This window comes from Scyliorhinus canicula, chromosome 13 (assembly GCF_902713615.1).
Source record: "Scyliorhinus canicula chromosome 13, sScyCan1.1, whole genome shotgun sequence".
In the NCBI taxonomy this organism is placed as follows: Eukaryota; Metazoa; Chordata; class Chondrichthyes; order Carcharhiniformes; family Scyliorhinidae; genus Scyliorhinus; species Scyliorhinus canicula.
This window is the reverse complement of record NC_052158.1, coordinates 90,740,206-90,764,505: the sequence shown is the minus strand read 5'-3', so window position 1 is coordinate 90,764,505 and position 24,300 is coordinate 90,740,206. Positions and strand designations below refer to the sequence as shown.

Genomic DNA, 24,300 nt, shown 5'->3' with positions numbered 1-24,300 from the left:
TTTATAGGTGTCTTCTGCAGTTTCACCTGCTTTGGTCTGTTACTCATGATGAACTTCTCCCTTATAATAATCGTCAACAGAATAATTCCTTCGGATGCACGCCACTCCATTTTGCATTGTTTTATTGTGCAATGATTCGCCAGATGTTAGATGTAGCTTGTCTCAAAATAAAGCACCAAATCTGAGGATATGATCCTCCATCAAATAAATATTATAGGTGTTTGTTTTGAGTACTCCAATTTAGAAGAAAGCTGTTATCCCTGGCACAAATATTGAGCATGTTATGGTTGATTAAAGCCAGTCTCCTGGTGCCCAATTACATCCCTTGTATAAAACTGAAGGAGTCAACTTTTGACATGTGCAATCTACCTGAATTCATCAATTCTACACAATTTTGCGCCGCCTTTGAATTTTTTGGTCTATATTCATGGTCCTTTAATATTTAATGGGAATGAAGTAATGGTCATTCATTTTGGGCTCTTTAGTTTACAAAGTTAGTGCAATAATACTAGAGATTAAAAGAATGTGTGGTTGAGTTTTGTTACTTTAAGTGAAAGATTATACATAAAATGTTACTGATAAAAACAAAGAATAAAGTAAAATATTCCATTGCAATATGGTCTTCAGTTACCGTTATTTGAAATTGTTTTGCTTGTCGACATGTTGATCAAGATGAAAATGTGTGTAATTGAGTTTGGCATGACCTTTTCTCGCAGGTTTGTTTTCAATGGGATGGTCAGCTTTTCAGACTATTACTCCCAATGTGAAAGAAGAAGGGGCAATGAAGGAAGACTGTGGAATGCAGGACACTCCATATACTGAGGTTGGAATCATTGGCCACCCTAATGTAAAGAATTATTTGAGTTAATTATAAGCAGTCACTTAATAGAATGCTTGCATTGGGTCGCAGGAGTTGCAAGTTTGGGTTTGTTCCTTCTTGCTGTCAAATTAGGTAGTTTCGGTCATAGAACTTTACATCACAGAATTAGCAAATTCAGCCCAATGCTTCTTTGCTGGCCTCTCCAAAACAGCACTCCATTTAATCCTGATTCCTCTCCCCAGCCCCCAACAATTCTCATTTGAAAGTTACTGTATTGCCATAACTATTCCTGCTGAGACATGGATATCAAATTAAGCAGAGGAGATTTTGGACAGAGTGCAGAAGCAATGTTTTTATACAGTGCTGAGAGCCCATGGAATGCACAGTTAACAAATGAAGTGCAGACCTTGTCAACTTTTCGACAAGTGAAATAGGGAATTGAAGGAAAGTGGAATAAAGGAATATAGGAGCAGCTTTTTGGATTAGGAATGCTGTTGATGCGGAGAATAAACTCCAGTGTGGACTGGTTGGGAAACTAGCAGGTTTCTGCCTTGTGATTTCTACACAATTCTATCTATGTCTTTCACAAATGTATTAGACGGTGTCTCCATTTTCTGAATTGGGACAGGTGTATAGGAACTTACTAAGAGTGAATTTCTCATGTGGGGTATGAAACAATCACCCAACCCATGACAGTCCATTTTCCGCTTGGCACCAAATGAAAGTTCATCCCTTTACAAATGCAATAAATAAATTGATTTTAAACAAAGCTTGGACATAGAACTCCTGAAAGATAGTTCTGAAAGATAGTGAACCATCCTGTGTGCCATGCACTGAGATATTTTATATTGATGCACAAGCAAAATAATGTGCATTAAACCATCACTGTGAGAGCCAGGAGTTTTGATAGCAGATCTATATAAATTGATTAAAAAGATGGATACTGTTGTGTTATGTAATTTGGAATTAGCACAGTTCTCAATGAGTTTGACTCTCTGGTAATCTAAATGTAGTAACTCAGTCTAACTGAACCAGCCTTGCTCTAAGCCACATGCTGGGGTGTGATGCTGAGGATACACCCTGTCTCACTCTGTGGATGTTGGTCTGTGGAAAGAGGTGGGGTGTGAGTGCCTCATCCCTTTGATAGTGAGATATCACCCCTGAGTGACCCGACTGCTCATTGGTTGTGTCCTATTCCATGTGTTCATTAGCTGCATGTTTGCATATCATGACAGATACTAGTACTGGAAATTGCTTTTCGTGGCTTTATTGGATTCACACATAAAATCCCTGCAGTGCAGAAGGAGGCCATTCGGCCCATCGAGTCTGCACCGACCCTTTGAAAGAGCACCCCATCGAGGCCCCACTTCCCCGGCCCACCCCATAACCCACCCAACCTGCACATCTTTGGACACTAAGGGCTTATTTAGCATGGCCAATCCATCTAATCTGCACAACTTTCGACTGTGGGAGGACACCGGAGAACCCGGAGGAAACCCACGCAGAGATTGGGAGGACGTGCAAACTCCACACAAACAAGGACAGAACTGAACCCGGGTCCCTGGTGCTGTGAGGCATCAGTGCAAACTACTGTGCCACTGTGGGGAACCATCACCACTCCAATAATGTAAAAGGACCATTAGAACCAAAGCTAGTGCCACCCATTGTCTTTAGGTATTAGGTATGTTTTCCAATGGCTTTGATAAATGCCCTTTTGTCAATATGAACCTCAGAATCCTCAATATGTACTTGAAGCACTGCTGCATGTTTGTCTTTCTGTACATGAGCTAGGTTCTGTTCAATCTAATCATTATCTTAATGTGTTTTTCCACCTCAATGTTATTATAGTTGTTCCGATTGTGTTATTGTGAATATCAAGGTAAAGATCTTAAGTCTTTATTTTTTCCTCTTTTTAAATAGGATACTCTTGTGGAGCAGCTGGAAGCATGTGTTGATTACCTGTGGAAATCTGAACGGCATGAACTTATTGCAAATGTCTACAAGCCTGTTATTCTAGTTTATGAGAAGAAGAGAGACTTTAAGGTATATTGTAGTCTTTGCTTGCCAGTTTTTATAACATTTGTGTTTTCATAAGATGAAACAGTTGTTGACCACTATGCATCCATAATTGCATATGATTTTTCTCTCACCAGAGTATTGCTTATTGTTATTGTAACCCTACGAAAGCTGGATATTGCTGGAGATAGGAATTTTAAAAGCTTCAATATAAGTTTATAATGTTTGCCTGAGGGGATAATCTCAGGTTTAAAAGTTCAGTCAGGAATATTTCTGTTGAACTGCGAGAGGAAAGGAAATCACATAAATATCGTATCAAATCTGAATGAATTCCTTCAAGAAGCCAACATAGTTTTTTGATAACTTTCTGCTATTTCGTGCAATAAATTACATGTGAAACCGAACATTTGCAGGTTGTGGGGAAGTAAGCTAATTTAATAGCTTTCAAACTACTGTGCCACGAAAGTGGGCTTCGGACTCACCAACGCCCTACGGGCATATTGAACGTTTTAAGCTAGACCTGTGTTTTTTTTAATACAAAAAAAGCCACTGGTCAAAAGATGATGAATACTTGAAAATTCCTGCGTGGATTACACTGACAGACCTGTCCTGGGAACGCGCTGCAGGATTCTCCGGCAGCAGCCCTCATGCCCGTGGATTTCCTGACGGCGTAGGGGTGGCCACAATGAGAAACCCCATTGGCTGGTTGCTGGGGTGGAAGATCACGCTGCCAGCAGGGGCGCACCATGCCAGAAAACGGGTCTGGCGGGATGGAGAATCCCACCCATGGAAATTCGCACCCAAAGAAATATCAAGGCCCACTTCAAACAGGAACACTTGAAATAAAGATATAGAAAATACAAAAAGCTGGACAGTAATCTCCTGTTTTTGTACAGACAATGAAAAGTTTCCTATCTGTCATCAGAAATATTTTTTTTAAATTACCTGTTGATTTATATCTCAGAATGTGTAAAAACAAAAGTTCATAGATGAAACCAAAATGGACTATGCAAGACGTGTCTATTTCCTCTTCTTGGCCATACACAGAGAAAATGTGTTGACAGTGACAGAAAAGTAAAAAAGCAAGAAGGAACCCCCCCCCCCCCCACCCCCCACCCCTTCACCCCTCACCCCCTCACCCCTCCACCCCTCACCCCTCCACCCCTCACCCCTCCACCCCTCACCCCTCCACCCCTCACCCCTCCACCCCTCACCCCTCCACCCCTCACCCCTCCACCCCTCTCTCTCCCTCTCAAACTGGAGGCATGTGTACTTTGACGAGACAGGCCACAAGCAGGAAGGAACAGGTCAGCCTCTTAAGTTAACACCTTAGAGAAAACCAGGTCATCTCTCTCTCTGGCAATAAATCATAAGTGTCTTCAGCTGACTGCAACACTAACAAGGACTCCTCCAAAGTCCTACTGGAATAATTGAACTTAATGTCCACAACATTTACATCTCAGACATAAGCCATGGACTGATTTATATGTTCTTTTAAAATTTATTTGGACCCTTAATCTTCTCATGAAGTGTGTGTGTGGTTTTGTGCGTGCTTGTGTGTGTGTGTGTGGGGGGGTAGTTGTGTGTGTGTGGGGAGGGGGGGGGTAGTTGTGGGTGTGTGTGCTTTTGTGTATGTGTGTGGTTTTGTGTGTATGTGTGTGGGTGGGTTTGTGTGTGTGTGGTTTTGCGTGTGTATGTGTGTGTGGGGGAGGTTGTGTATGTGTGGGGTGTTGAGTGTGTGGTTTTATGCGTGTGTGTTTTTTGCATGTGTGGGGGGGTTTGCGTGTGGGGGGGTTGTGTGTGCATTTGTGTGGTTTTGTGTGTGTGTGTGGTTTTGTGTATGTGTGTTTTTGTGTGTGTGTGGTTTAGTGTGTGTGTGCGTGTGTGGTTTTATACGTGTATGTTTTTGTGTGTGTGTGGGGGGGGTTTGTGTGTGTGTGTGTGTGGTTTTGTGTGTGTTTTTGTGTGTGTGTGTGGTTTTGTGTATGCGAGTGTGGTTTTGTGTATGTGTGTTTTTGTGTGTATGTATATGGTTTTGTGTGTGTCGGGTGTCGGTGTCTGTTACATACTGTTTGTTGACTCGAGAGCCTGGTTCCTTTGGCTCTTTCTAGCCATGTAAGTACATTTGGATTTTGAAAAGGTAACCACAGGGCAATAATTTTAAACAAACCTTTGTTGTGGTCAACCAAGGGGGTTGAACAAAAAAGGGAGCCAACTCATTCCTCCTCAGCCAGCCATAACAATTGACAGGCATGATGGACAGAATGGTTATATTCTATGCTGTATGATTCCTTGAAGTTTGTGTTGTGCCCATATATATGAGTGCAATCGAAAAGAAGTTTGCATTTTTAACGTCCATAAGCTGCTAGGGAATGGAACAGGAAACTATAATTTTCCAATATGTATGTACTATTCATATGCTGTCATTGGATATCTGTAGTATTGACAACTCTTTTTAGGGGCACGATTCTCCGAGCCCCGCGCCGGGCCACGACGCCCGACGCCGGCGCACGATTCTCCGAGATGCGGAGAATTGGCGCCATTTGCGTCGGCGCGTTTGACGCGATGCGGGCCGCTGGAATCGGCGGGGCTCCGATGGGATCTGACCCGCGATCGGGGTCCACCGATCAGCGGGCCGGCCTCTCCCCACCCGGGCCTACTTTGTTGCGCCGGCCCCTGAACAACACTCCATGTTGCGTAGGGGCCGGCGCGCTGAAGAAGTCCCCCGCGCATGCGCAGGTTGACGTGAACCTGCTCCAGCGCCGTGCTGGCCCCCTGTGGTGGACAGAATCGGTCATCCCCGTGCCCGTTTTGCACCTTTGTGAAACGTGACGATGTTCACAATGGCGCGAACACTTAGTTCCTAGGGGGCGATTCTCCATTTTGGAGAATCGCCCCCTAGGAATAACCAGAGTTGTAACAGCTTAGAGCTGCACCTGATTCCTACCCATTTATATTTTGTGTTCATAGAATCCCTCCAGTGCCCATATCCCTGACCCTCTGAAAGAGCACCCTAACCAGGCTCCCAGCAACCCCATAACCCCACTTAACCCGCAAATGCCTGGACACTAAGGGACAATTTAGCATAGCCAATCCATCTGATCTGCACATCCTTGGACTGTGGGAGAAAAACAGAATACCCAGAGGAAACCCACACACACATGAGGAGAATGTGCAAACTCCATACAGCGTTACCCGAGGTTGAAATCGAACCTGGGTCACTGGCGCAGTGAGGCGGCAGTGCTAACCACTGTGTCACCGTGCCATGTCATTACATAGTTAATTTTTCTGCATATTATCCATGTTGTCAAATCAATAATAAGAGGGTTAATTTTTTTAAGTCAGTAACAGATTTTTCTCCCAGTTAAGATAAACAATTTAATTCATTACAGAGGTTGTCAGAACTCTACTATACTATTCATCGATCCTATCATAAGATTACAGAGGTCGTTCATTCTGAAAAACGTTTGTTTGGAAGATACTACAGAGTCGCTTTTTATGGACAGGTAAGTGCAATGTTACAATGTGACACTCAGTTTCACAACATTCTCTGGACATTACTTTTATTCATTTGTGTGCTTTGAGTTGCAGTGAATATTATAAATGTACACTGCATCAAAACCAGTCTCGAATGCAATTATGAATCGTTTTTAAAAAAAGTACAATAAGGGCACTAGTCTTATTTCACATTCGAAGCAGTATTTTACGACTATCAGTGCCATATCTGCCTGAATTTTATTTTATTTTGTTTTGAAAATCTTTTTATTGGCTTTTCTCATATTTCTAAACAATTGTTACTCATATACATTGCATTTTTCTTGCCTGCGCTAATTTGCTTTATTTTACAGAGGTTTGTTTTGTCCTTCATTTGACTAACTGTATGTACATTTTGCTGCCCTCTGGATCGGTCTATGATATCCGCCCTTCGCCCCCCCGCCCCATTGATTTCAGTACCCTTCCACTTCTCTTGTGGTTTCCCCATCCCCCCCCCCCCCCCCCCCCCCCCCCTTCCCCCGCCCCTGGGTTGCGCAATCCTTTGGTTCTTCATCTTTTTTTTCCCCTGGCTTACTCCTCATTGCTGGCCTCGAGCAGGTTTTGGAACAGGCCAACAAACTGCTCCCAAGTATCCAGGAAGCCTTCCTCTGACCCTCGGATGGCGTACTTAATCTTCTCCAAGTGGAGAAATTCAGCGAGCCAGTCGAGCAGGATTCTCCGGCTAATAGAATGTTATTGTGAGGGGAATTGATTTTTTTTTAAATGGGAGATATGCTTCAGTTGTACAGGACATTGGTGAGACCACATCTGAAGTATTGTTTACAGTACTGGTCTCCTTATTTAAGGAAAGATGTAAATGTGTTAGAACAGTTCAGAGAAGGTTTACTAGACTAATACCAGATGGGCAGGTCGTCTTATGATGAAAGATTGGAGAGATTAGGTTTGTATCCACTAGCATTAGTGGAGTCAGAGGTGACTTGACAAAATCTTTAAGATCCTGAGGGGTATTGACAGGGTGGATGTATAGAAGATGTGTCCTCATGTCAGAGAATCTTGAACTAGGGGCCCATATTTTAAAATAAGGGGTCACTCATTTAAGAGAGATGAGGAAAATGTTTTCCTTCTCTGAGGGTATTGAGTCTCTGGAACTATCTTCCTCCAAAGGCACTGGAAGCAAAGTCTTTGAATATTTTTAAGGCAGAGCTAGATAGATCATTGATTAACAAGGAGGTGAAAGGTTATTGGGGGGGGGGGGGGCGGAGGTAGGAATGTGGTCTTCAGGTAACAATCAGATCAGCCATTGAATGGCAGAGCAGACTTGAGGGGCTGAGTGGCCTACACCTGCTCCTAATTAATATGTTTGTTAGTTTGTATATTCTGGGACAGGACTATCACTATAACAACTGTCTGCTTTCCCCCTCTCTCTAATGCCATTAATCCTTGGTACTGTTCATACATTGATATGGTTGGAGACTGTGATCTTCAAGTTGAAAATTGCAATTTACAATTCCTTCTAAAAGTAGCTGTGTTATTGGCCTCGGTACAGGGAAAACTGGGTTAACTAAGTTACTCGGAGATCCAAGGACATAAGAATATTTGATAACAGGCAGTTCAACTCCACTCGGCACTATAACTGGGTGTTATTGTGTATGCCATGAATATTTATAAATCTGCAATAAGTACCTGCAGTTAACTAATTGCATTTTTCTCCAGTACAGCTTCCAAACTTCTCTTGGCTTTTCTAACTCAGTCACGTATAGTTTAATGGACTGTGTAATCTATGGCCATTGCAAGTGTTGTCAAAACATTGAAATACCAAACGTTTGTTCTCACTAAATTAGGTGTAATATTGCTTAATTGTTTGGTTCAACTTGGCAGTAGTATATATACTTTTTAATGCAGAATTTTTCCTTCTTTCCACTTCTTCAAGGCTGTGGTAAGTTTTTTTTCTCTCTGCTCTTTTTTGAAGGCCCTTTCATTTCTGTAGGCTGATTCTCTAGCCATCCCTTAACAATACAAATAAATAAGCTAACATTGTTTCATAATTAATTATATTGTGGAAAATTATGATCAACCTATCTGCGTTATGGAAATATGCATGTCATGTTTCTTGTTTGAAGTATTAATGGGAAGTGCTAGGTATTTTCAGAAACTACGGTATGCTTTTGTTAGTGTGTAGAGAGACCATAACAGATCTAGGATGGGACTGGTCACGGCAATCTCCACCATGGATATTACGACTGAATGTATACTCTTTGTACCACATCCCCCACTAAAATCAGGACGACTGAGACAGGTTGCCATCTCCTGAAGTGTATACAGTGCATTGCCCAGATATTAAGTTTCAAACTCAACACATTAATTGCAAACAAATTGTCAGTCGCTGTTCATGCTATCTGGTTCAAAGTCCGGTACAAAAGTGTGAATTTTTGCACCAGACTAGAATATTATAACTGTGTAGTTTGTGACCTTTATATTTCATCTAGCCACTGGCAAATGAAGAGTAATTCTGGACTAGTGTTTTGTCATTACTTGATAATTCAAGTGATTATGGCAATGTCAAAACCTGGCACATTTGTTGCAATTGTTAACTGTGGATTAAATTTGGCCTCTTGAACAACAGAACTGACTCATTTGAAGACTTTCAAGAGCAAGGAAAGAAAGAGAGACTTGCATTTATATAGTGTCGTACATAGAATTTAAAGTGCAGAAGGAGGCCATTCGGCCCATCGAGTCTGCACCGGCTCTTTGAAAGAGCACCCTACCCAAGCCCACACCTCCACCCTATCCCCATAACCCAGTGACCCGACCCAACACTAAGGGCAATTTTGGAGACTAAGGGCAATTTAGCATGACCAATCCACCTAACCTGCACATCTTTGGATTGTGGGAGGAAACCGGAGCACACACGGGGAGAATGTGCAGATTCCGCACAGACAGTGAACCAAGCCGGGAATCGAACCTGGGACCCTGGAGCTGTGAAGCAATTGTGCTAACCACCATACCTCAAGATGTTCCAAATTCTTTACAGTAAACGAAGAAGTATTTTGAAGGGTAACCACTGTTGTAACACAGGAAATGTGATGGCCAGTTTGCACAGAGAAGGATCCCACAAGTAACAAGGGGGTTAAATCCGGATTAACTATTTTTTACGTGTTCATTTAAGGATATATTTTGGCCCGAACATTGCGAGAACTTCCTTTCTTTTCTGGAGGGAATTCTCTGGTCTTCCTGTGGTCAATTAATAGGGCATGCTATCTGCACCCTCCCCCTCACTCCTATCTTGATGATGGTACCACTTCATCCATGTTGCATTTACATTTCAGGTGCCACTGGTCCTTCTGTGGCATAGAGACAAACTTTGTGTTGTTTCTTTCTTGTATAGCTATAAGCAAAGAATCATGCAGCAGTTCATGTATTGATGCTGTGGACTGCTTTCCTGTTCCAACAAGCCATAAAGCTCTCTTCCTACCTGTCCAGTTCCTGCAATGTTTATTTTATGTCAAATCTCTTGTATGGATATTCCAATACATTCCCCAAAAACAAAGCTCTGATTCAAAATGACTTTGAACTCCTATACCTGTCATTTTCTGTGCACAGACAATGCTATTTCAGTGTTGTCCTGAATGGTTTGAGTTCTCCTCTTTCCTTCTTACAGTGCAGACTGAGTCAACGTAAATTCCCAGAGTTCAATTATAAGTGGTTCACACAAGCTTGATCCGTGAATCATAGAAGGTTAAAACTGTCAATTTTCCCACTGAGTTTTACCAATATTTTACTCCACCCTCTCACAGTGTAGCTAGTCTAATCACACTCTTGCTCAGCATCTAATACAGTAGAAATGTTATATTTTTGCACACTTTCCATTTACAAAATTTTACTGACATTTCTGTCACACATTTGTGTCATATTTCCCATCTTAATTTTGTGTTCACACTTAATGTAAACTTGTCACACTGTAATTATACCCTCCCACAAATGGCAGTGCAGCAGTGGAACTGTTCTGCTCTTCCCAACCCTTCAGCTTTTATTTCAGGAAAACCCTAATACTTCAACCAACTTCACTTCTCTGCTCCCCAAGTTTCTGTACGTTTTGCTAGTTAACTACAAAATCAAAACATATGAAAATAAAGGCAGAATGTCTGACTTCATGCAAGAGTGACTGAATTACATGCGTGACCAGATCCAATAATCCTTCTGCCTCCACATCCATGGCAGCTTGGCGTTGCACATGGAAAATGAAAACCTGAACTATTGACTGATACACTTTGGCATTTGTCCTCTTCAATAAACTTATCAAATTCCCTCTTTAAAAGACAAACATTCATTTCTGGCAGATGATTCCACATTCTAATTGAATCTTTGTGCAAAGATCTTTTCCTCACATCACTCCTTTGGAGTTGTTTTGTTACTTGACGGATGTGTCCTCTGATGCTGCCTTGTGGAGTAGAGGAAATGTCCCATTACTACTTAGCTACCATAATCAAAAAGGAAATGCTGGAAAATCTCAGCAGGTCTTGCAGCATCTGTAGGGAGAGAAAAGAGCTAACATTTCAAGTCCAGATGACCCTTTGTCAAAGCCAAAGCTTTGGGCCATCTCGACTTGAAACATTAGGGGCGCGATTCTCCCAAACCGGGAGAAATCGTAAGGCTGGCGTCCAACCCAGGCGGGTTTGATGCCAGCCCCCCCTTCCCGACCGGGAACCGATTCTGGTCCCCGGTCGGGGCTAGCAGCTCGACGCCGTAAGCTCCGGCATCACGGGCTTAATGAATTTCGTTAAGCCCGCTTGCCCGAGTTAGCGCCGGCTGACGCGTCATATGATGTCAGCCGCGCATGCGCGGATTGGAAGACTCCAAACCGCGCATGCGCGGATGACGTCATCGCGTATGTGCGCGAAACCCGCGCATGCGCGGGCCGGGATGCCCCTCAGCCGCCCCGCGAATGGATACTGCGGGGCGGCGGAAGGACAAATAGTGCGCGGGCATCGGGCCCGCTGCCCGCGATCAGTGCCCACCGATCGCGGGCCCATGGCACCCTTGGCACGGCCGTGGTACTGCCGTGCCAATCGGTGCCAGGGTTATAAAATGCGAGTGTTTACGGCCGTTTTTACGAACGGCCAGACCAGGTGTGTTTGCCGTTCGTAAAAACAGCCGTAAAGGGCTGGGAACTCGGCCCATCTATCAGCTGTGAATCGCTGCCGGCCGTAAAAAAACGGCGGCAGCGATTCGTGTCGGGAGTTGGGCGTGTGGGGGGGGGGGAGAATAGCGGGAGGGCGTCGGAACAGCGTGGCCGTAAAATGTTACGAGCCACGCTATTCTCCGAACCGTCGGGAGTGCGGAGAATCTCGCCCTAGCTCTTTTCTCTCCCTACAGATGTTGCCAGACCTGCTGAGTTTTTCCAGCATTTTCTTTTTAGTTTCAGATTCCAGCATCTGCAGTAATTTTCTTTTAGCTACCATAATCCTTCATTTGAAAATCTGCCTTCTCATGGCTCATCGTAACTACAATTCCTCAATTTCACACTTTATACCAAATGTTTTGAAGTACTGAACTAAAGTTCCTGGGTGGGATTCCCAATAATAGGGCTATGTCCCCATGCCCACGAAGAAATGCGCACGAGTCACTCTGGACTTACCTGGAGAAAGTCCAGGCTGATTCTCCAATTTGCAGGGGGCTAGCAGAGCCCCGGAGTAGTCCCCACAGATCCGGCTGCCGATCTGAGGCTCTGCACTTCCGATCGGGTGTCCGCGCGTGCACATGGCGGCAGCCTGCATCGGCCAGCCCGCGCAACATGGCCGACCCACACCGCGGACCAGCACCGCAAAAATAGGCCTCCCCCAGATTGTGCGTGTCCAGCGGATCGGTGGCCCCCCGATCGGTAACCTAGCCATCCTGGAGGGCCCCCCCATAAGTGGTCCCCCCGCCCACCCGCCAGGGTGGCAGCCGCCACGCGGAGTTCAAGACGCATGGAACGATGAGAGAACCACGCCATTGGGAACTCGGCCAGCTGCACACGGTGAATCACAATGGTCAGGGTCCATTGAAATGGACCCTGACCAGCAGCGCATAGACCTCGCGCACTCGATTGGCGCCGATTCTCAGGGGATCGGAGAATCGCAAGATTGGCGTCGGACCCGATCTCGGGTTTTACGTCCATTTTCCGCCCCCGCTCCGATTGCGATTTTGGTGCGGAGGCTCGGAGAATCCCGCCCCCTTTAACTGACGATTTGCTGGCAGTTGCTGCAGTATTTCTAACACTGATTTAATTGCAATTTATTTTCAACTTGCTCACTTTGAAAGAGAGTGCTTTTTTGAGCAATGAGATTCGATGTCTAAGTAATTGGCTGAAATCAGATCCAGAATTTTCTGGCCGTTCTTGCCCACCTGTCTTTACTTGTTACCTACTGTGGGTATCCTGGTAGTGGAGGGTGCATACAAATGGAAACCCTGTTGATGGCGGTGGGATCTGCCTCTGTCACCACAAAACACATCATATGTTGGCACAGAAAATCATGCCCCTGCAGTCGCACATGTAGGGGGCAGAGTTTGCGCCCACGTTCGCTGCAAACAGAAACGGTGATGTGGGCACAAAATTCTGCAAGAGTCGTGAAATGAGATTCTCACCAGTGAGATCTCGGTGCCTGAGTTTTGCTGCCCCTAGCTGGTGGTATAACGCACAACCTCATTTCCACACATTTTAATAAATTTAAATCTCATTAAAGGGCTTACCAGCCACATGATCCTCCTCACTGGATATTCATACTTCGCTGATGTGATGTCAGGTCGGCACGTTTTACAACAGCTATACAAGGGAATCGGTTGAGGGGAATCCATTGGGGTCGCCAAGGTAAGTATGCCCCTCGGGGAGAAAGGGACATGCCTGAGCAGTGGCCTGGCACTGCCCCAGCATAGCTTGGCACTGCCATGACATCAGGTGGCACGGCCAAGGTGGCAGTGCCAGGGTGGGTCCTCTGCGGAGCCCCATGGAGGGGGGCAGGTTCTCTCCTGTGTGCTGGGGGTGGGAGCGGTTAGTGGCTGATGCGATAATAGGGGGAGGGGTAGTATCTCCAACACTTGTGTGGGGGAGGAAGAGATAGCACACAACACTTGTGTGGTGAGGAGTGGGAGGAGGAGAGCCCCCGATACATGGTGATGGTGGAGCGGAGAGGGTGGGGGGGAGGGGAATGGGAGAGTGTGGGGAGCGCCTGATGCATCGGTGGGGTGTGGGAGCACCCAGTGCGTGGGTGGGGTGTGGGCCCTGATGCATGGGTGGGGTGTTCTTTGTGACCATAGCAGGGGGGGGTGGTGGTCCGGAGAGTTTATTTCTAACGTTGATTCGAACACGCTTTAAAGATGCCGCCCTGATCTCTGTGGAGCCAGCCTTACTGGCCCTATCAGGCCCCACCAGACTTGGGGATTCTGGTGACCCCAGAGTTTCTGTGCACCGAGTGCCAGAAAACCGAGTCTGAAAACTCAGCTATACACCTGGTTTTCAGCCAGAGCCTGACACATTTTGGTAAAATTCCACCAGTAGATTTTCTCTAACATGACAAATGACAGCAGAGTGAGAAAGCAATTATCATGTTAAAGCAGTAAATCTTTTCATTCTGTGACTCAATTTGGAGCACTCAATAAGATACAGTTTAATGTGTTCATCACATTTGCTGTTGTACATGAGAAAAGTGTTGATTCCTGGACCAATTCTGCAGATATTTTGATTATATCAGGGGGAAATGTCAGTGGGAAATGTACACAATTTCACTGGAGTGCTATGGCAGAAACTGATATATTGGAGCTTAAAATGTCTGCAGTATTCAGTATCTATAAGAAAATTGCTACTAGTTTTTTTTCCAGATTAAATATGAAATGTGTTTCAGAAAATATTTGGCTGTTGGCAAATTACAGTGGTGCTATATCTAGGAATGATAACAGCATTTACAAAAATTGTGAAATTATTTAACAGTAAAGCATCAAGATTTTGCTTCTTAAACTGGTAATTAATGTTAGATGTTGGGAAAAAAGAGTCAGAGACTTAATAAATTCTGCTCATCAAATAGTGACATTCTCCTTTGAGTTTGTTAATCCCAATGTAATGTAACACTTAAATGGCACCACATATTCCACCCCTCACCCCTTCTAATGTGGCTAAATAACACTCGGGTTTTAAAAATCACACTTCAGTCCGATCAACCAGTTTAGACTTTCCCCATCTGGCCTGTATGAAGTGCTTTAACAATGCCTGTGATGTGTGCTACATACAATCTGTTCACGCAAAAAAAATCTTAATTTCAAAATATTTTCCTTGCTTGGGGTGCAATTTAACAGAAATAAAGCAGAGTCCCGTATCAGGCGCATTTAGCTGAGTGTTACTCGACGCTGGCAGTGCAGAGAACCACCCCGCTATTAAACGGGGCTCTGCTTCATTTCTGAATCTCAACGTGAAACACCCTGCCAAGGCCGCACTCTGTCCCATTTCCTGCATTAAGGAGCTCCGCTCACCAGTGCAGTAAGAGATCGGGGTGCTATTTTTAAATGGCTCCCCCCAACTCCAGGCCCCCACAGTGGACTCGAGACCCCTCCCCCTAACTCATAAGGTCAAGGCACTCCGGGCCCAATCCCCAGCATGGGCAAGGTGCCAACTGGGCACCTTGGCACTGCCAGGCTTGCAAGGGCACTGCCAGGGTGCCAGGCTGATTGTGCCACCTGGGCACCTGAGTGGCACTGTTGGGTGGCAGCCTGGTGGCACTGCCACTGTGCCTGGGTGACACTGTCAGGCTGCCCAGCTGGCAGTGCTACAGTGAGCAGTTAGTTTCACTTGAATATGTCTACGCCGTAGTTACCCAAGGCTGGCAGTGCCATGATGCCTGAGTGGTATCAGGCGTGCCACCCTGCCCAGAGCACGACCACCCAGGGGCCCATGATCGCCCGGGATACTTCCCCAAGTGCCAGAACACTGGCCCATGCTTGTGAAAACCTGTTCTAAACAGTGCTGTCTCGGGGTCTCCGAGGCGTGGGTGTTAGATCTTGCACCTTAGGTAACTCCGGCGTAGATATATTCAAGTGAGACTAACTGTTCACTTGAATATGCAAATCTGGATGCTGACCCTGATGGGCAAGATCCAGATAGCAAAGCCTCACAAGATCTAATGGGTCAGAGGGGTCTGTAGCAGGTGGCATGTGTGAGCACCGCACCTGAATTTGAAGGGGTTGTTCTGGTGGGTGCCAAGGCTTTCTGAGGAACAAGCATGAAGATCGGATGTGGGGAGGATGCAAGTCAGACAGTGATTTGTGGAAGGTGATTGGGAATTTGAAGGGTGGCAGGCAGAACTTATGCCAGCAGAGAGATGGTAACTTACCGTTGCAGCTCAGTGGAGGTTGTTGGTCCTCTTCCTTCATTGGATGGCGGTCCTTCTGGTCATGCTGCCCTAGGCGGCATTGCTGACCCTGCTTCTGGTCCTCCGATCCCCCTCAGAGGGAAAAGGATGTCCCCCTTCAAAATTCATGCCGGGAGAGTGCTGGCCCAATCGCATGTCCTGACTCGCTCACCAAATAGCGCCCGCAATAGAAGTGCGAATCGCCCGCTATTCAGTCCCGGTGGCAACACTCCACGGGTGCCAACTGAGAATTCCGGCCATTGTACCTGCTGCAGTAAGACATTTTTGGATCCTATTATGTTTTCACTTGGAGTGAAATGGTTTGCTAGCATTACTTTATGTAAGATGTGTGAACATCTAAATGTCTTTATATTGGATACTTTACTTGACCTTTGGTACCTGATCCAGACATCAGGGCATTAATAAGTGAATAACTATCTGTGTCAATACTCTTTGAGTATTATGTTTCAGCTTACTGAATAGCAAATTCTGTTTTTTATTTAAAAAAGGTTTGCTCTTGTAACTGCTAAAACACTCCACATGGTGACAGCATTTATTAATAAATGGATACAGTGCTGCTATAACATGCTATTGGAATGGTGGCTACATTAACATGAAACCCTTAGCTATCAATAAGTCATACACATCTAAAATAGTTGCATTTGATTAGAAATGTAAATCTTGTGTTGTACTACCATGGCACAATCATTTTTCTTTAATTAATCATTCAAATTTCACTGGGGTTTTACGTGGTGAAACTATATTAATAAAGCTACTGTTTTAAGACAAATATTTGTGACAGGATATGTTAACTGGAGCAAATTTATGGCAAAATTCAGTCCATTGTCATAGTTGCTGTGCATCAACTAAATGACCATGCGGAAAATATTTAGCAAGGAAAGGATTGTGCTTGATTGTTAAGTCCCCACAAATGACCGGGCTGTTTAAAATACAATGTAGAGGCTTGTATAAAGCAGCAACTCGCATGAAATTTCAGATTTTTGCCACCATGCAACTGTACCGAGGATGAGTCGATACTCGGGAAGAACTGGGGGAAAAGAAAAATATTGCAGAAGAACAAAATAAAAATATTTATTCAAGATGTAGTGTTGTGCCAATGTTAATGAATTCCCTCATACCCAAATGTAGTATTTTAAGTACTATTTCAATATTAACTTAGGAAGTGGAACGTGATGTGTTGGGTAAGCTGGGTCTGCGAGGACTGTGTTTACTGCAGCAGTGAGAGAGACAGGCTTCCAAAACTTGAAGAAATGCAACTCTATTTTATTGAACTCTTAACTATCATACTTACTTTAACTGTGGTTGACACTATGCTGAGTTGACTGGAGACCTGAGGCTAACCTGACCAGACTATCTTACTACCACATGGTGTATGTTCTAGTTGTTGCTCATGGGCTCTGACTGTCTCAGAGGCTGGATCCCAAGAGAGCGGGAAAACTAGTGTCCTCTGGCTTTATAGTGGTCGTGTCCTGTCTGGTGATTGGCTGCTGTGTTCTGTGTGTTCGTTGGTCATCCTGTGTGTCAATCAATGCCTGTCTGTGCACCATCATATACTTGTGTATATTATGACAGAAAGAAATTACAATGTTCCGATAAACAGTAAAGTGTAAATAATATTCAGCATCAGTTCGGCTGTTAAACGGATAGCTTCAATGCAAAGCTGAGGGACTTTTGAACAAGATATCGGGCGCAATTTAACCAAAAAGCTTCGAAGTGTGGTAGCGAAGGGGAATTGCTGCGAGCTTCCCGATGCTCGGCCCAACAAGGCCGTCACCACTATAAAACATGCACATGGCACGCTGCCTCGAGACTCTGTCAACGCTGCTGCTGCCATCTCGTCTGGCCGCCGGGCCTGCCAGCAGCACCACTAAGGCAGCTTCCACCGCGTCCAAGATATCATCCATACCGTTTAATATCTGTAAGGAATTGGGAGAGGGTGGGAGTCTGACAACCAGCGGTGTCTTTCTCCCTGGGATCCTCCAGTTCCCCTCATTGCTTCCCCCCTCCCACCCGACATGTCCTGCCCACACACCCCCAGCCACAGCGAGGGCCCCTGCTCACCGGACCCCAGACCCTGCACCACAGACACATAATGTTACCTGGACAGGGCGCTGGTCCCCTCCCTGGTGCACCCACCCACCCTCTGGTCGCAGAAATGTCCCCAGTGCTGGGGCCTGTCGTGATCTCTGTACATGTAAATACATGATTAGTTCATGTGCAGTCAGTACAGTCAGATGATCACTAGATGGCAACGCTAACAGGGATTATATAAGCAAGCTCAAGCAGTTTTCCAGCCCCTTCTCCTCTTTCGTCTCTTCGTGTGTATTGTAGCTAGAGGTTAGAAGTGTGAACAGCTCAGAGTGTAGAGTATTATATTCATTTTTAATTTAATTCAATCTTAGTTAATTCAACTACTAGTCAAAGTATTGAAGTAAAGATCTCACAAGTATATTATTTTGTTACTCAATAAATAATTTGTCATCAACTGGAAGACTTTGACTGACTGTTTATCATCAAGTTCAGTGTAACTCGGCAAGACAAATGAGTAGCGGGAAGAAAGGACATTTCGCCTCTGTGTGCCAGGTCTGCTCGATCGCCGCTGTAACCAGGCCCATTGTTCCTGCACCCGCCACGTGCGACCCGTGGGCGCCGCCATTTTCACCCCCGCAACCCATGTGCGGCCGGTGGGCAGCGCCATCTTCCTTGCCTCAGACCACGTGCGGTCCGTGGGCGCTGCCATTTTGCTTGCCTCAGGACACGTGCGGCCCGTGGGTGCCGCCATCTTCCTCCCATCAGGGCTCATGCGGCCCATGGGCGCCGCCATTTTTAACATCGCCCGCCACATGCGCCCCGTGGGCGCCGCCATCTTCCCCACCCCAGGACCACTGCTCGTCGGGCACCTCATCGGGCCACTCATCGCCTGCAACTGCCGTCGACCAGCCACAGCTACAGCTCGCCTCCATCACGATCGACCAGTCCCGGTCGCACAACCTCGCCACCGCATCGACGGCGGTAAAGGTCAATGAGCACAAGACACCATGCCTTCTTGACTCCGGGAGCACAGAGAGCTTCATCCACCCCGATACGGTAAGGCGCTGCTCCCTGGTGGTACACCCCATTAACCAGAGAATCGCCTTGGCCTCCAGATGCCACTCCGTGGAGATCCAGGGGTACTGCACCGCCACCCTCACCATCCAGGGCGTAGAGTTCAGCGACGTCCGGCTCTACGTCCTCCCCAACCTCTGCGCTGCCTTGCTACTCGGCCTGGGCTTCCAGTGCAACCTCCAAAGCCTAACCCTGAAATTCGGCAGGCCCTTTACTGTATGCGGTCTCACGACCCTTAAGGTCGACCCTCCTTCTCTGTTTGCAAACCTCACCCCGGATTGCAAACCCATCGCCACCAGGAGCAGATGGTACAGTGCCCAGGACAGGACCTTCATCAGGTCTGAGGTCCAGCGGCTGCTGCGGGTAGGCATCATCGAGCCAAGCAACAGCCCCTGGAGAGCCCAAGTGGTAGTTGTGAAAACTGGGGAGAAAAACAGGATGGTCGTTTACTACAGTCAGACCATCAATCAGTACACGCAGCTCGACGCGTGCCCCCTCCCACGCATATCTGATATGGTCAATCAGATTGCACAGTACCGGGTCTTCTCGACAGTGGACCTGAAGTCTGCCTACCACCAGCTCCCCATTCGCAAGTCGTACCGCCCGTACACCGCATTTGAAGCGGACGGCCGCCTTTACCACTTCCTTAGGGTTCCCTTCGGCGTCACGAATGGGTTCTTGGTCTTCCAATGGGAGATGGACCGAATGGTTGACCGGTACGGACTGCGGGCCACCTTCCCATACCTGGATAACGTCACCATCTGCGGCCACGACCAGTAGGACCACGACGCTAACCTTTCCAAATTCCTCCCCATCGCCAAACTCCTCAACCTAACGTACAACAAGGAGAAGTGCGTGTTCAGCACCAACCGCTTAGCCATCCTCGGCTATGTGATGCAAAACGGAGTTCTAGGGCCCAACTCCAATCGCATGCGCCCCCCCACTGCCCCAAAGCCCTGAAACGATGCCTGGGGTTCTTCTCATACTACACAGTGAGTCCCTAACTATGCGGACAAAGTCCGCCCACTCATTCACTCCACTGTTTTCCCCCTGACGGAAGAAGCTCACCAGGCCTTCACTGAATCAAGGCCGGCATCGTCAAGGCCGCGATGCACGCGGTCGACGAGACACTCCCTTTCCAAGTCGAGAGCGATGCATCGGACGTCGCTCTGGTCGCTACCCTCAACTAGGCAGGCAGGCCCGTGGCAGTCTTTTCCCTCCATGTCTCTGAAATTCGGCACTCCTCTGTTGAGAAGGAGGCCCAAGCCATCGTAGAAGCTGTGCGACACTGGAGGCATTACCTGGCCGACAGGAGATTCACTCTCCTCACTGGCCAACGTACGGTTGCCTTCATGTTCAATAACACACAACGGGGCAAGATCAAAAATGATAAAATCTTGAGGTGGAGGACCGAGCTCTCCACCTACAATTACGAGATTTTGTATCGTCCCGGTAAGTTCAACGAGCTTCCGATGCCCTATCCCAAGGTACATGTGCCAGCGCACAAGTGGACCGACTCCGGACCCTACACAATGCTCTCTGTCACCCAGGGTTCACCGGGTTCTTTCACTTCATAAAGGTCCGCAATCTGCCCTACTCCATTGAGGAGGTCAGGGCTATCACCAGAGACTACCAGGTCTGCGCGGAGTGCAAACCGCACTTCTACCGGCCAGACCGTGCACACCTCGTGAAGGTCTCCCGCCCCTCTGAACGCCTCAGCATGGATTTCAAAGGGCCCCTTCCTTCCACCGACTGGAACATGTACTTCCTTAACATGGTCGACGAATACTCCAAATTCCCCTTCGCCGTCCCATGTCCCGATATGCCACCGTCTGCCACCGTCATCAAAGCGCTCAACACCATCTTCACCCTGTTTGGTTTCCCCGCCTACATCCACAGCGACCGGGGATCCTCATTTATGAGCGATGAGCTGCGTTAGTACCTGCTCAGCAAGGGCATCGCCTCGAGCAGGACGACCAGCTTCAACCCCCGGGGAAACGGGCAGGTGAAGTGGGAGAATGGGACGGTCTGGAAGGCCGTCCAGCTGGCCCTACGGTCCAAGAATCTCCCGGTCTCCCGCTGGCGGGAGGTCCTCCCCGACGCCCTCCACTCCATCCGATTGCTACTTTGCACTGCGACTAATGCAACCCCCGATGAATGTCTCCTTGTCTTCCCAAGGAAGTCCACCTCCGGGGTTTTGCTCCCAATGTGGCTGGCAGCTCCAGGTCCCATTCTCCTCCGCAAACACGTGCGGCTCCACAAGGCGGACCAGTTGGTTGAGAGGGTACAGCTACTCCATGCGAACCCACAGTACACCTACGTGGCGTACCCCGACAGCCGCCAATACACAGTCTCACTCAGGGACCTGGCACCAGCTGGGTCCCCCCCCCCCCCCCCCTCTGCCCCAGCGCCACCCTTCCTCCCCCCCAGCGCACCTCACCACAGCCTCCGCTCCAGGACAATCCGTCCTCCCCTTGGTCCTACCCGGGGATGAAGATGAGGTCTACACGCTCCCGGAGTCACCGGTGACAGAGTCGACACCTGCATCGCCACCGGAACTGTGGCGCTCACAACGGAGGATCAAGGCACCCGATCAGCTGAATTTATGAAATATCCCCAAAATTGTAACCTATGCATGTAAATAGTTTTCCACCGCCCCCGGGGTTGAATGTGGTAGCCACCATCGTGGTATATATATCGTATGAGAGGTAATACGGTAAGGCTCATGTACTACAGGTACGGGAGTAGATCCCTGCCTGCTGGCTCCGCCCAGTAGGCGGAGTATAAATGTGTGTGCTCACCGAGCTGCAGCTATTTCGGCAGCAGCTGCGGGACGCTGCACATCTCTGCTTAATAAAGCCTCGATTACACTCTACTCCCGTCTCGCCGTAATTGATAGTGCATCATGGTGATTATTGGTTTTTCACCATGCTAAGGCGAGATCCTGATTTCACCAAGGGGAGTGGGCCGGTTAGATCACAAACAGATCGGTTCCCAGCGTGGTTCTTGATTTTGGGCTCGACCACTGATTTGACAGCCTCATCGTGCTCTCGCTTAAGCGTAGCGCAGCCATTAAATCACTTCCATTAACTCTGTATTAATGGTACGGCACATGCAAATCTTACACTAGGTGTGTGAATAGAATCTATTGCTTGCAGGAAGAGGTACAAACACAAATGGGCAGTGGAACTGCTTCTGACATTCTTCTCAATAATAAATAAACGACAAATGATTTCTTTTTTAAATGTCAAACTTCTCTCGTGAGTCATTAATCAAACTCCAGAAAAACACTATGCTGGTGATTACACAAAAGACCTATTGATGAGGGCAGACCTTAAGTGATAGCGCAGAAGTGCCACTCTTGTTGTTTTGTTGGTTCTGCCCTTTGAATAACTATCGTGTTCAATGGATTTTTGACATGTTTTTTGTGTGTTCCATTGAACATGCTCAACTTGCATTAAAAAATGTCTTTAAAGCAGATAAATGTCCAAAAGGGCTTAACAAAAGTGAAATTTAAAAAAAATGAATATCATAGAAGGAGAGATTGTCATCGATGACCCAAGACGTGATCAAAAAAGTAGAGTTCAAGTCGGGCTTTAAAGCAGAGACTTAGGGAGTGAATTCCAAAATATGAATTCAGGTAGATGGAGACACAGACACCAGAGGAGAAGCCGAGGATGGGGGTGATGCACACATGAAGAATAGAGAATTGGAGAGGGACGATGAGAAGTTGTTGCACTGAGATACAGAAGAGATTGAATCATGAAGGCGAGTCTTTCATATTTGCTGTTGGAGAACTGGCAGTTAGAGCAAACGGTGATGGGAAAATGGCACTTGGACATGCGTAGCATGGGGATAAACAGAAGTAATTTCAAAAGCTCGCCAAGAGCTAGAAATATCTTGGGAAAGAATTGATAGAAACTAAATAAGTTTAGTGTAGATAAAGCTGATTCAGCATGTCATCACATTCTGACAGAATGATAGCAATAATCTACCATTCTATAATTCTTTAATCCTACCCAATTATAACTTATTTTAAAAGTCAGTTGTTCTGCGATCATTATCTAAAATGAAGTCGTCCAGGAACTAAGTTTCTATTCATGGCTGTGAATGTGGTTGTTGGTGCACCTTTTGTTGTGTTATGCTCTGTTTCCTGTGATTGTTTGCTGGAAGTAACAACCCTTCCATGGTGAGCATGCTCATTCATGGAAGAGAAATAATATTGTAAAAATCGAATGTATTTATTGTTCATTTATGAACTGAATGTTGCTGCCAATGGGAAAAGCTACATAATACTCCTCTATGACTGCAGAATCTATCTTTGTTTCAAAAGTGAAACTGAGACATTGCCTTTCCTTATCATATGCATCTAAAGGAAAATGCATTTACGTGTTGAAGATGGGGAATCATGGGCTGTTTAATGCCCTCCCCCATGGTGCATTTGGTGGTAGGTATACATTTACTCAGACAGGAAGGCGGTTGATAGGGACTCTGCCACCTTCCTGCCTCTGCTCCGATGAGGTCTGTGGTGGGAAGGCTTACAGGCAACCTCTTGCTTCACCACCAATTGAGGCCCTTCAGTGGGATATTAATGCCCACTTAAAGGCCTTGTCCCGCCACTGCTGGTATTCATTGGGGGCTCGCCATGTGGGAGGCTCAAACAGCATGCTTCTGTGGATCGAGGGATGAGGAGGGCGTTCCTTCATTCACAGAAACTCGTGTCTGATCAAAAAATCTGGCATTGGGAAGGGTGTGGCACTAAGAGCCATCCTCATGCCCTTGCTGCTGAAGTCACACTACCTCCACTCTACGACATTCCTCCCACCATCACTCACCTGTGACTCTGGTCATTCGGTGATCCTGGGTTTCGGGTGTGTGCATTACTGGCAGAAGCCAACACCTCCCTGGTGATGCTGCTGAGCCATAGAGAGCTGTAGGCTTCTGATTGGTGAATAGCTCTTGACAGATGGGACTTGATCCCAGGAAAGGCCTGGCTTTGCTCTGTTAAGTGTCTGACTGGTACTTAATGCGGTGGTGCGACGGTCTGTAGCACAGTCCACCTGAGTAAGAAGCTGAGCAATTTCTGTGAGCTATTAGGCTCTTAATTCCCTTGGCCAAGAGGGTTGGACGTTATGGCAGCAATGGAATGAGTTTGGCACTGTACCACCAGGGCTCCAGGGCCTTCCCAGATTCTCGTGGCAGACATATATGGAATTGGTGAAACCTTTTTAGTGCGTAATATCCATTGCATATGACTTGAATTAACCTTTTACATTCTGCTCATGGGCAAGTCAAAGTTGAGGAATTTTGTGTCTCTCATATTGTTCTGTGAGATGGAGATAGATCCACACCATTTCTGGGGATTTTGTGATCATTCACCCTATAGCTGATATAATTGCATGTGATGAGTACAATTGACATAATCAAAATGGTGACTTATTGAAAAAAAGAAAATGGTGATCCATTATT

General features: G+C 46.5%; 1 protein-coding gene across 9 annotated transcripts in view; it reads left to right on the top strand.

Annotated features, from left to right (window-relative positions):
• dock10 (dedicator of cytokinesis 10) overlaps positions 1-24,300 on the top strand; it is a 409,277-nt gene that overhangs the window by 358,739 nt on the left and 26,238 nt on the right. For 7 of the 9 annotated variants that reach the window (XM_038815256.1, XM_038815258.1, XM_038815253.1 and 4 more), the window contains 4 exons: positions 717-823; positions 2,741-2,863; positions 6,229-6,342; positions 8,262-8,267. In XM_038815256.1, coding sequence (XP_038671184.1) covers positions 717-823; positions 2,741-2,863; positions 6,229-6,342; positions 8,262-8,267 — 350 coding nt within the window. The remainder of the gene's footprint in view (positions 1-716; positions 824-2,740; positions 2,864-6,228; positions 6,343-8,261; positions 8,268-24,300) is intronic. The other 2 variants (XM_038815259.1, XM_038815252.1) reach the window with 1 other exon arrangement.